This window comes from Gekko japonicus, unplaced genomic scaffold (assembly GCF_001447785.1).
Source record: "Gekko japonicus isolate JY-2015 unplaced genomic scaffold, Gekko_japonicus_V1.1 scaffold1029, whole genome shotgun sequence".
NCBI classification, from domain to species: domain Eukaryota; kingdom Metazoa; phylum Chordata; class Lepidosauria; order Squamata; family Gekkonidae; genus Gekko; species Gekko japonicus.
The window spans coordinates 469,518-482,271 of NW_015167081.1; the positions used below are offsets into that span (position 1 = coordinate 469,518).

The window sequence follows — 12,754 nt, forward strand, 5'->3', positions numbered from 1 at the left end:
AAGCAGAGGAAGGCGATGGCAAAGCAGCTCTGCCTCTCGCCTTGAAAGCCCCTTGCTGGGGTTGCCATAAGTTAGTTGAGACTCGATAGGAGATATGTATGTTTATAGTTGGGTGACTTCCCTAACACTGGCTATTCCATTGGGGATTGTCGCTGTCCTTAACCACACTTCTCTCATACAGATATTAACTTTTTCCTCCTATGCAATTCTTCACCATCTCCACTGTTGCAATGTCAACATTGGCTTGAGCAGAGGGGTGTCCCATGTCCTGTTCCCAGCCAGCCAGATGCTTGTAAGGCTTGAATTTTTGCCATCTTCGTGGTTGGCAGACAAGCCTTCATTGCCTTTTGGCTACACAATCCTGTTCCTCAGAGTTGTTGGGATGATGAGCTGTGTGCTGTGTTCCCCCCTCTTTTTCTTATAGCCTGGGAGCCCCTTACCCTAGGACTGAGTTTCCTGCTTACTGCACCAGCAAGCCTTCCTCCCAGGTTCGTTCTAGAACATTATGAGCTGCAGTCAAGAAAGAGGCTGAGCCACGATGGAACTTGAGGCGCCGTTCTAGCAGCTGTGCCTGAGCCAAGCTTTTCTCACCCTGCACTTCCGGAGGCGAGCGTAGTTAGCCCAAGTTGGGTAACTGCAAACGGCGGCGCAACCTCGATCTCCATCTGTTTGGCTAACTCTGCTCCAACGTTTGCCGAGCTAATTAGCCGTGGAAGTTGTGTGGGCTGGTGTTTTTTTGTTTTTTTTAAATTCCCCTGCACTATTAGTCACTCTCCTGATGGTTTGTCAGGATTTAAAGAGTTCAGTGTAGAAAAAAACGCTTTGCTTTTATCCTCCATGAAACACGGAGCATTCTTGCAGATCAGAGCTGTCTGTTCAGAAGGTCACCAGATTGTGCTGTGGTCCTCCGGCAGAGCATTCTCTAGGATGGTGAATCATCTCCCCCCCCCCGGGCATAGTTCTTTGCTTCACTTATCCCTTGCCTCACCCAGTGAGTTTCCATAACAGGGTGGGAATTTGAACGTGGGTCTCCCAGATCCAAGTCTGACACTTTAACCACTACTCCGCACTGGCTGTCATTCTTGTATGCTGCAAGAATGCTGCCTTGAAATACCAAGTTACCACCTTGGATGTGTCTGTCGCTACAGGGATGGAGCCAGGCCTCAGCTGACGGATACAGAAAATCCCCAGGGTATTGCTGTTACTCACAGAGCATGGACCCATGGCTGAGCATTGAGGGTCAGGACAAAGAGGGGGATACCAGGAGCTGCACTAAAACGGAGCTCTCCTCTAGTAGAAAGGAAGGGGCTGACGGAGAAAATGCACCTCTGCACCTCTGAGCATAGCAGTGAAGCAAGGTTTCAGTTTTGAATTAGTGTCGTTGTGGACTCCTCTTAATTCCCGTTCACCCAGTTTCTCCTTGATCTCCCACACGCTGCTTCTTCCCCTTTTTTGTGGAACTTTGTTTTGATCGAAATTGAAATTCAGAGAGGTTCAGTAAAATTCCAGAATTTTGCTGTGTAGATGCTGAGAGGCAGGCAGTGTTTCCCCAGACCTTCCAGTCCCTCCTGCTAAAGCACCACCCTGTGATGCCTATCACAAGACAACTGCAGGGGCCGAAGTTACAAAAGGGTGCATTGGTTTATCTCCAAAGAGAAACAAAAAAGAAATCCCTTCTTGATTCCTCCTTATTCAATGGCTGTTATCTAGGAAGTGAATTTTGGAAAAGGAAATCCCACTCTCTGTAACAATCCTAAATTTTATACAGAAAGGAGCTTTCTTGGGGAAATGTCACCCTTGGCAATAAATGGCAGGGTGCGATATTTTTCTACAACTTGCTAGTTGATTAATGAAAACTGATGGGAACTATACTTCAGGGAGAGAAAAGGAAGTGCTTCAAACAACTCACGGCCCTAAAAAAGGAGCAATGGCCTTTGGTTTAGCCAGTGTGGTGTAGTGGTTTAAGAGCGCGGATCTGGGAGAACTGGGTTTGATTCTCCACTCCTCCACATGCAGCTGCTGGTGAGACCTTGGGTCAAGTAAAAGTTCTTTCAGAGCTGGTCTCTCAAGGGCAGTTCTTGAGAGAGCTCTCTCAACCCCACCTACTTCACAAGGTGTCTTTTGTGGGGAGGGGAAGGGAAAGGAGTTTGTAAGCCACTCTGAGACTCCTTCAGGTAGTGAAGGGTGGAGTATAAATCCAATCTCTTCTCTTATCAGCAGATTGACAGAAGAGGAGAGGTCTTGGCTAGGAGGGCTAAGTGGACCCTCCTGAGTTCAGAGGTGCTTTCATGTCTTGTTTCGGGGCTGTCCTTTGGGCACCTGTCTAACCCCCCCCCCCGAAACTGAATGCCAGGTTAGAGGGCCCGTGTGTCAGCAAGCTGCCATTCTGTTTTCTGTGACCTCTGTGTACATATCCTTTCCCTGTTGCACCCGGCTTGTTTTCTATCATCCTGCTCCTGCGTTGGAATGCACAAGATAACTGCTGGAGGTTGTGTGGGGGAGAAGATGCTGTAATGCTTGCCTATTGCTTTTCTCATGAGTCCTGCACCTGTGTTTTGTCTGATGTTCTGCCTGGTTCCCATGGACTGGGCGCGCAACCGTTTCATTAGCCCGCCAGCGGGAATGCTATTCATTGGATCTGTATCTGTTTGAATTTCCTTTATTATGCTTGACCTAACTGTGTATCCCCAGTTCTAACAAAGAACGTGTTTGAGTATGTCTTCAACGCTTTGAAATAAATTTTGCTTTTCTTGAAAACGTGGATTTATTCTCGATGCTTGGGGATCCAACACCGTGTTCTAATGCTGCAGGGCTGCTCTTGGGTCTCTTAGGGCAATGGTTAGGAGCCCCTGTAAGGGCCACCATGTTTCATTTTTGGAGGGGCCTGCTGCTAGGGCACTTCGGTAGAGAACAGGGCATTCCCCCCCCATCTTTCTTTGCACACAAACTAGGAGGTGCAGCAGGATTGTTCTTGGCAGGGGAGTGTCAGCTAGCTGCCATTGTCATTCCGGTTCCTGTTCAGTTTTCTTCTTTCCCCCCCCCCCCTCGTTCCTTGTTTACTTGAGTTATGTTTTGTAGTCAGCGGAACTCGCCAAGGTTGTGCAGCTGGTAGTAGGAGGGAAGCTTCGCCTAGAGTGTTTTGGGTATCTAGCCTGTGAACTGAACCTGTGTTGATATTGTAGAACTGTTACGTTCCCATGCAATGGGCGCGAATTGTATGTTCTATTCCCGCCAGCGGAAAATGGGCTCATTGGTCCTGACCTGGTTCAAATGTCTATATTATGCCTTCCCTGGTCACCTGTAGTTATTCCTAACAATGTCCTGTTCTGGTTGAACCAACGCTTTGAAATAAACCTTGCTTTGTTCTTAAACGTGGAGTTATTTTGAATGCTTGGGATCCAACAGGGAGTAGATTCCTCTGCTGCTACAACCCTGACTTTGTTCCTTGCCACAGTGCACCTTCAGGGGCTCACTCTGTTTCCCCATTCCCCAGGGTTGTTGGTCAGCTGCCCACTATCTTGGCTTCAAAGGTGTCGCTCCTTCTGGTCACATGACTGTGATGTCAGATGCTTGCGGTGCCATGGGTTCTGTGCTGCTGCCTAGGTTTGCCCTCCTCCCAGGGGATGTGCTGTGACAGTGTCCCGTGTTGTTCAGATGTCTAGATTAGCTTGCCCTGTTCCAAGAGCTACTTGGTGAAACTCTTAATCCTGTTAGAATCTGAGAGAGGGACTAGTAAAAACACCTGAGGGCACTGCTACTACAAAGCACCCATTCTTTTCCTTTGGTTGTATCTTCAGAATAATCTGGCTTGGTGTGCAAAGGCAATCGCATGCTGAAGAAGCCTTGCGGAACTAGTTTCAGAGCAAAGATGGGTCAGGAGGAGTGCGAACATAGCTGGGGGTCATAGACCTATAAGAATAAGGATAGAGCAGGTCAAGAAAGAAGTACTTTTCTCCCTTTCTCACAATACAAGAACTCATGGGCACTCCATGAAATTGCTGAGCGGTCGGGTTAGAACAGATAAAAGGAAGACTCTCCTTTCCCCGCCCTTTTCTGATATGTAAATACTGTATCTTTTTCTTGGGAGGGGATATATTACTAAAGTTTAAAAATGTTTTTAAAAATGCAAACAGCTGATTTGTTTATACACCTGGGCATCACAGCCTGAGAGAAGAAGAGGAAGGGAGCGGTTCTGGCCTCGGCTATTATCCCGTCAGCAACTAAGGCGGGGGGGGGGGGGGGGGGGGGGGGTAATGAAACTGCAGCAACACTTCTGTTTTGCAGCTGAATGTGTGTGTGGGGGGACCTAAGTGCAAAGAAGCAGGGCAGGGGGACACAGTGACCGAGGACTCGAGCTGCCGTGTAGTGCCATTCCAGCGGAGACAGGACATGTGTCTCTGGAGCGGGGCCATTCTTGCTCACCCCCAGTTGCTTATGGTAACAGCCTGTCCCTTCTGGCTCTTTCAGAAAAGCCCTCTTGTCTTCCTCTGGGCAGCAGCTCCGCGAGCGATCCCATGGTCCACTGCCCCTCGGCGGCCGTGTGCATCGGGATCCTGCCCGGCCTCGGGGCCTACTCGGGAAGCAGCGACTCGGAGTCCAGCTCAGACAGCGAAGGCACCATCAACTCGGCCGGCAAGATCGTCTCCTCGGTATTCCGCGGCAGCAGCAGCTTCTTTGATGGCCCGTTGTAGGATTGGCTCCGACTGCTTCGATGCTTGGGTGGGAAGCCTCATCCCCACCCTTCCTTTCATCCTGGCCATCCTCCACGCGGCCGACATCATCCGCCTCTATTTTTCAGATAATATCAAGCAGCATACCGAAGCTGTCTTCTGTGGGTGTCTCTTTCCTTTAAGACTTATCTTTGGTTCTGGGGAGAAGTATTGTTTTTATTGTATAATTGAGAAGAAGTAGATGGCCATGGTGCTGTAGCCGAGTTTTAGTGTTGCATATGATTAAAGAAATCCTGAGTGTGTTTCACCCGCCCCCCCAAGTTAAAATCTTGGATCCTGCCAGCACTTGAAGCCTTCCTGCGGCACTTGGTGGTGGTGGTGCCTCTTGTACGGATCGGTGGTGGCCCAGCGGCTCCTCCAGTGCCTTCCCATTTGTGTTCTGGGAACTTTTGCGAACTGTAGGGCTCCTTATTAAGACCAGGAGCAAGGCTTTGCTCGTGGCCTGTGCTTCCATGTACTCTGCAAAGTGTGGGAGCGACCACAAAAGCCCAGGCTGATTGTGTGCATGTCTGTAGAGCAGCCGTCCCCAACGTGGTGCCCACTTTGTTCTTCCCCCAGGCATCTGTTCTGTAAACCAAAGAGCCAATCTTGGGCTTTCCTGTGTGAAGGGGCGGAGTATAAATCCAATCTCTTCTCTTCTTCTTCTTCTCTTAATAAGAAGCCTGCTTTTAGCTGGCACAATGAACTGCGATTGCCTTGGAATGAGGATGTCTCCCAAGCACTGGTCTGCCCGTGAGTGGCAGAAGACCGTGGAGCAACCAGACTGGGGGGTGGGTCCCATTCACAAAGCCTGAATGCAGCCATGGGACATTGTGAGGGAGCCTCGGCAGCTGCTCTTCTCGTTCTGAATGTGAGTGATACAGGGATAGGCGTGGCAGGAATGTGTTTATTCAGACATTTATACCCTCTTTCTTTTCCCCCACGGGGATTCGAACCTCAGGCTCCCTCCCAGGCTCCACCCTCTCCAAAATCTCCAGGAATTTCCCAACCCAGAGCTGGCAAGCCTAATTAAGGTGGTGGGGGGAGGGGGCAGAATCTGCGACTCATGGGGTAGTTCAGTTAGTTTAAGTACCCATAACAAAGGTGAATGAGGCTCAATTTGGATTGGGCTGTGGTGCTGGCATGGGGGGAGGGAGGGTTTATCCCACCGCAGGTTCTTTTTGTTCCCCTCACCACAGCTGATGGCATGGGGGGGGGGGGAGGAGAATGGGGAAGCTCTTATTAAAGGCCCAGCATTCCTTCCAAACAAGGGGGGTGTTTGCAGTTGCCCTTTAGTACAAAAGAGAGAGGAAAACTAGGCTTAACCCTCCCCTTAATAAATCAGTACCTAACCAAGATGAGTTTACAGGAGACTGCATGTGTTTGGGTTTGTGTATCTAGCCCAGATTTTGCTTCCAATAGGCCAAGCTGGAGGCGGTATGGCTGCCAGCTTTCCAGTGGACTTGTGTAGCTGCGCTTTCCTCAACAGCTTCTCCGGGAGTCAGACATCACGGAGGAAGCAGATGGTCTAGTGGTTAGAGTGCTGGAATGGGGGTGACGAAAGCACTGCTGAGCCGTGAAGTGCCCTGGGGGGTGACTGACCCTGGGCCGGTTGCTCTCAAGCTAACCTTGCATGGTCGTTGGGAGGCTAAAACAGAAGGGCGAGAACTTTCTGCCCCTCTGAGTTCCTTGAAGAACAGGCAGGAGAGAGATGCAACAGAGACATATATTTTCGTAGCATGTGGAGAGAAAGAGAAACATTCTCTCCCAGCTGGGCAAAATGTCACTTCCTAATTGTTGCCGCTGGAAAAATCGGCAACCTTGCTGGTTGGTCAAGAGAACAGGATGGCTTCAGGCAACTCGAGACTCCCCTAAAACAAAAACACAAGTTGTTAACATCAGCTAACAGGCAGCATGGTCTGACTCGGTCTCTCTGTCTGGGGAGAGCAAAAAACAAAACAAAACACTAAGTTGAGTTGCACATTTCTAATTTGTCTCGGGGGGGGGGGGAGTAGATGGGGCTGCAGCCAGCTTCCACAGGCTCCACACATTCTAACGAAATGTGAGGAAGATGAATTGGCAACTGTGCTGCTAATCAAGACGAGATACACACCCACATTGTGGAAACACATCAAGCCAAAGAGAGAACTCAATGGCCATTAGAGGGACTGGAGTTCAGTTTAGGCTTAATAGCCGTAATACCCTTAGGCCGGATTTTAATTATGGAGTCTGTGGCTTTCTGTGCTTTTATGGGCCATTAATTTCAGAGGGCATTAGAGGCAGAGGGTGCATGGCCTATGCTGGAGCATTTGTCTTTGGCCAATCGTGCAGAAGAGGGGAATTTTTGGCAAAGTGCAGCCTCTCAGCCTGGTGAAAGCACAAAATGCGGCAGCCACGATCCCCTTGCTTTTGAAAACTTCAGGTTTTTAAAGATCAGGCAGGGGTTTGTATCGTAATCTCATAGGAAAAACACTAGTTTGTGTTTATTCCAGCAGCACTTTGTTGCTTTGAACGGGGGGGGGGGAGGGCTGTGGCTCAGCAGCAGAGAGCATCTTCTTTGCACGCACCAAGTCCCTGCTGTGGTCCCTGGTAGCTCCAGTGAAAAGGATCAGGCGGGAGGGGAAGTGAAAGACTTCCACCTGAGACCCTGGAGAGCTGAGTAGACAAGACTGACCTTGAGGGTAGAAGGTCGCTTCGTGTATTCAGGTGTTGAGGCTACAAGCAAATGCCAGCAAGTGGTGGTTCAGTGTAGCCATAGCCCAAGCTTTACCTGCTATTTCTTTTCTGCTTGTCAGTCTAAATTCACTTGTGCCACTTAAGCACCTCTTCAGCCCTATTAGTATGCACATGCCAAAAAGAGAGAGTTCCAAATGCATGAGTATCTGGTTTCCTAACATGAATCACAGCCAAGCAGAGAGGTTGATTCACAACTGCATTTCAGCCTTCTACTTTACAAAGCACGTGTGATTTCAGACAGACTAGGCATGGGAGCCTCGGCCAGAAAAATATTGGAAACCTTTTTAGTAGTGCTTTACTAACCTATAGAGATCCAGTTTGGTGATCTGGGAGAACCGGGTTTGATTCCCCACTCCTCCACTTGTATCTACTGATGTGACTTTGGGTCAGTCACAAGCTCTGCCACAGCTGTCCTTGAAAAAGAGCAGTTTGTGTCAGTGTTCTCTCAGCCCCACCCACCTCACAGGGTGTCTGTTGTGGGGAGGGGAAGGGAAAGGAGTTTGTAAGCCGCTCTGAGACTCCGAGTGAAGGGCGGGTTATAAATCCAATCGCTTCTTCTTATACTTTACACTTTAACCTATACTTTGGCCACCCAATGAGAAGGGAGCACTCACTGGAGAAGACCCTGATGCTGGGAAAGACTGAAGGTAAAAGAAGAAGGGGATGGCAAAGGATGAGATGGTTAGACAGTGTCATCGATGCAACGAACATGAAATTAAGCAAACTCCGGAGCACGACGGAAGACAGGAGGGCCTGGCATGATGTGGTCCATGGGGTCGCGAAGAGTCGGACTTGACTGTGCGACTGAACAACAACAACACTTTGGGGAGGGGGCAACGATCAGAGAAATGTTGCTAGATCCACTTTCACAGAAACTTTGGTGAACAGCATTCATGCACCTGGATGCTGGTGAAAGCCGACAACTCCCCGTGTTTATGCCCTGACCTGGATGGCCCAGGCTAGCCCAATTTAATCAGATCTCGGAAGCTAAGCAGGGTTGTCCCTGTTTCACACTTGGATGGGAGACCACCAAAGAAGTCCAGGGTTGCTGCTTTGTATAGGCAGGCAATGGCAAACTGCCTCTGTTCGTCTCTTGCACTGAAAACCCTCCAGGGTTGCCATAAATTTTCCATCACCATTCTTTTGATTACCGTCCAGCCAGAAGTGGAGATCTTCTGAATTTAGAAGCTTGTCAGCTGGGCCTGACAGGCCCATTCTGCATCTAGCATTTTTTCCGTTGTTTTACCAAACCCACACTGGAACAGAAAAAGATGCAGCTCAAAACCACATTCAGATATCCCAGTCCAACCCCCCTACTGACTGCAGAGTCACCCCTGAATGGCCATAAAACAGCCATAAATCTATGCAGACGGCTACCATAAAACCGAGAGATCAAACGAAGTGAAAGCCAGCATGCAGTCTGGACACTGCCATAAAATCCGACAATCCTAGTGAAAGTGACATGCAATGTAGAGGGAAATTTCTGTTCCAGTGTGGGTTTGGTAAAACAGTGGAGTGAATGCTAGATGCAGAATGGGCCAAAGGCATTCTTTTACTTTGCCTGACTGGAATGGTTGACAAATGCCACAATCCAGCACAAAAGGGAAGTCCACCAAACCAAATGGTCTTAAGGGTGCTTATCTCTGTCGAATGTTGGACTATGCGTACCCTTTGACTCTGAGCAGAAACTGCCATTTCAGAATCCTGCATCTGGGGCTGAATGCTGTGCAGTGTGTTCAGGTTGGGCCTGTGAAATTATTTAGCCTTGGCCGATCTGCATTCTCTTCTCAGTGCAGTGCAGTGCATTGCTGGAGGTGCATTAAAGATTTGTAGATCAGGTGGGGAGAGAGCATAAGTGTGCACTTACAGCATCACTTTACCTATATATTCAGGTGGGGTAGCCATGTTGGTCTGATGCAGCAGAACAAAGTTCAAGTCTAGGGGCACCTTTAAGACCAACAAAGTTTTATTCAAAGTGAGCTTTTGTGTGCAAAGCACACTTCTACAGACTTACCTATGTATGTAAGTGCTGCCAAGTTGCAACCAACTTATAGTGACCCCAGTAAGGGGCAGGCAAGTGGGAAGCAGAGGTGGTTTGCCGGTACCTTCCCCTGCAAATTAACCTCCATCTTCCCTGGTAGTCTCTTCCCCAAATTCTGAGGCCCACCTTGCTTATCTTCTGAGACTGAGCTATGCCATGCTGCCTTCCTTCCCCAACACCACTTTAGTAAGGTAAAGGTTTCCCTTAGACTGCCATTTCAGAATCCTGCACGTGGGGCTGAATGCTGTGCACAGTGTTCAGGTTGGGCCTGTGAAATTATTCAGCCTTGGGCAATCTACATTCTCTTCTCAGTGCAGGGCATTGCATTGCTGGAGGTGCAGGTGGGGAGAGAGCATAAGTGTGAACTTACAGCATCACTTTACCCATATATTCAGGTGGGGTAGCCATGTTGATCTGATGCAGCAGAACAAAGTGTGAGTCCAGTGGGGCACCTTTAAAACCAACAAAGTTTTATTCAAAGTGTATGCTTTCATGTGCAAAGCACACTTCTTCATACTTACCTATATATGTAAGTGCTGTCAAGTTGCAACCAACTTATAGTGACCCCAGTAAGGGGCAGGCAAGTGGGAAGCAGAGGTAGTTTGCTGGTACCTTCCCCTGCGAATTAACCTCCATCTTCCCTGGTAGTCTCTTCCCCAAATTCTGAGGCCCACCTTGCTTATCTTCTGAGACTGAGCTATGCCATGCTGCCTTCCTTCCCCAACACCACTTTAGTAAGGTAAAGGTTTCCCTTACTCGAAAGCCAGTCGAATCCGACTCTAGGGATGCGGTGCTCATCTCTGTTTCCAAGCCGAAGAGCCAGCGCCGTCCGAAGACATTTCCGTGGTCATGTGGCCAGCATCACTAGACGCCAAGGCGCATGGAATGCTGTTACCTTCCCACCAAAGTGGTACCTATTTATCTCCTTGCAATTTCTTGCTTTTGAACTGCTAGGTTGGCAGGAGCTCTGGGGCTAGAGATGGGAGCTCACTCCGTCATGCAGCACTTGGGTCTCGAACTGCTGGACTACCAACCTTCCGGTCTGCGGTTCGGCGCCTTAACCACTTGAGCCACCGATAAAAGCAGAAGTTATCCTATTATTTACCAAACTTCAAGCCACCGGTAAAGCAGAAGTTATCCTATTATTTACCAAACTTCTAACAGCAAAGATTGTTCCCTTTCCCTTGATCTGAGCATGCCTGATCACTGGAAGGAAACCAACCAGGATCCCTGCCTCCAGCAGAAACCAATAGGCAACCTCCTCCAAGGGCAAATAATTCTGTTGTTCAGCTGATTGGACTACTAAAGCACAGCAGCTCAGAGATGCAGCAGCAAAATACCCCCCCCACACACACACACAGGCTGCTTGGAAGGCCAGAACAGTGACTCAGACACAGCAGACAGCCGCATCTGTGGTTGAGTGCTTTAGGGCTCATGGGCACATCTAATGTATTTATGTCATATGGCACATTAATGTGCCTTGGTAGATGGTTTAGGAATTTTCTGGATTAGGCCCCAAACCTCTTTTCTATGCTAAGAATCAGTACCAAGCCTTTGAACCAATCAGTCTCTTCTCACACTGACCTGAACTCATTTGAAGAAGACCAAGGTATCAATGGAAGAAATACATTCTAGACAATGGGAGACTGGGCTTTGGGACAAGTGGCCCCTGTCCCTTCCCTACAACAGCCCTTCCACATCCAGGATCAGGTGAGCCAGGTTTCAGGATGGGCTGTTTGACGTTTGCTGAAGCCCCTCTTGTTTGAACAAATTAAGCACTTCCCTAGCTTATTCAGTATCCAGATGGAAAGAATCAAAGGGCTCTTGGACCGAGACCTCCTCAACATCTTGATGCCACTGAGCCATCTTTCTTCTTTACATCAAGTCTAAGTTGGGCGGCAGACGTTCTGAACAGGTTGTCGGAGTCAGCCCCAGCCAGCCCTTCCCCAACGAACTGAAGCTGTATCTGAGCAAGAGGAAGGGACTTTGAATGGGTTGCAACCTTGACCACAGACTTGGTAATCAACCTGTACAGGATGGGATTCCGCTCACCCTTAGAGATGAAGGTCACACTGTGGAGATGCTCTGAGACCCAGCATTGTCTATGGGTGACCTCTGCAACCTGCAGTGTCTCTTTCCAATAGTGGGTCAGTTCACCGGTGACAGCCACTCATGGAAAGGAACATTCTGGCCAGTTATCCATGTTCAAGTAACAACCAGGTTTAATTTCTGTATGTGGGGCCGCCTTTAAAAACTTGATTTTGACTATGGTGGGGGCCAAGGAGTTAATTAGAACTCATCATGAGCATATCACTCCAGTGCACCAAAAAGAAGAAGAGGAGATTGGATTTATACCTTCACTACCCAAAGGCGTCTCAGAGCAGCTTACAAACTCCTTTCCCTTCCCCTCCCCACAACAGACACCCTGTGAGGTAGGTGGGGCTGAGAGAGCCCTGACAGAAACTCCTGTTTTTCAAGAACAGCTGTGCCAGAACCATGGCTTGCCCAAGGTCATCCAGCAGGTGCAAGTGGAGGAGTGGGGAATCAAACCCGGTTCTCCCAGATTAGAGTCTGCACACTTAACCATTACACCAGATTGGCTCAAACCCACCAGAAATAACAACAATACTTCATTAAAACAATAAAAACAGTCTCCCTTGAGATACTGTATTATGGGAAAGGGAGAAGAAGTTCTTGCTATGCACTTTCTCCACATTGTGCATAATTTTGTAAGTGTCTATCACGTCTCCCCATATGCATCTTTTTATGAAAGAAAAAGCTCCAAATGCTGTTGCCTTTCTTCATAAAGTGCTCCACCTCATTTATCATAGGAGCATCTCCATATCATTTTCTTGAGATGGGCCAGCCAGGACTTATTCCTCCATATCTGCAGAATGGGGGCTCTTTTTGTAGCAGGAACTCCTTTGCATATTAGGCCACACACCCCTAATGTAGCCAATCCTCCAAGAGCTTACAGAGCTCTTCTTACAGGAGCTAATGGATGGGGGAAAGGCAATGTAGAAATTTTTAAAATTAAAACTCCCCCAGACTGTTGGATCCACATGTTAGTACCTTGTTCCACCCTCCACTGTGTGAATACCAACTCAGAACACACAACAGAAGTCTATGAAACTAAGAGACCAGATCTGTTTATTAACCTGAGTATAACAAATATGACATGTCCACAGTATAAAAATGTACATAGAGCATCAGAAGTACAAGTACGACACATCCAGGATCTGTCCACGTTTCTTTGGGCAATGAGACG

General features: G+C 48.5%; 1 protein-coding gene across 1 annotated transcript in view; it reads left to right on the forward strand.

The window, feature by feature from the left end:
- FAM192A (family with sequence similarity 192 member A) overlaps positions 1 to 5,676 on the forward strand; it is a 16,928-nt gene extending 11,252 nt beyond the window's left edge. The window contains exon 6 of the mRNA XM_015412815.1: positions 4,468 to 5,676. Within this exon, the coding sequence (XP_015268301.1) occupies positions 4,468 to 4,691 (224 nt within the window). The 3' untranslated portion in view covers positions 4,692 to 5,676. The remainder of the gene's footprint in view (positions 1 to 4,467) is intronic.
- The last annotated feature ends 7,078 nt before the right edge of the window (positions 5,677 to 12,754 follow it).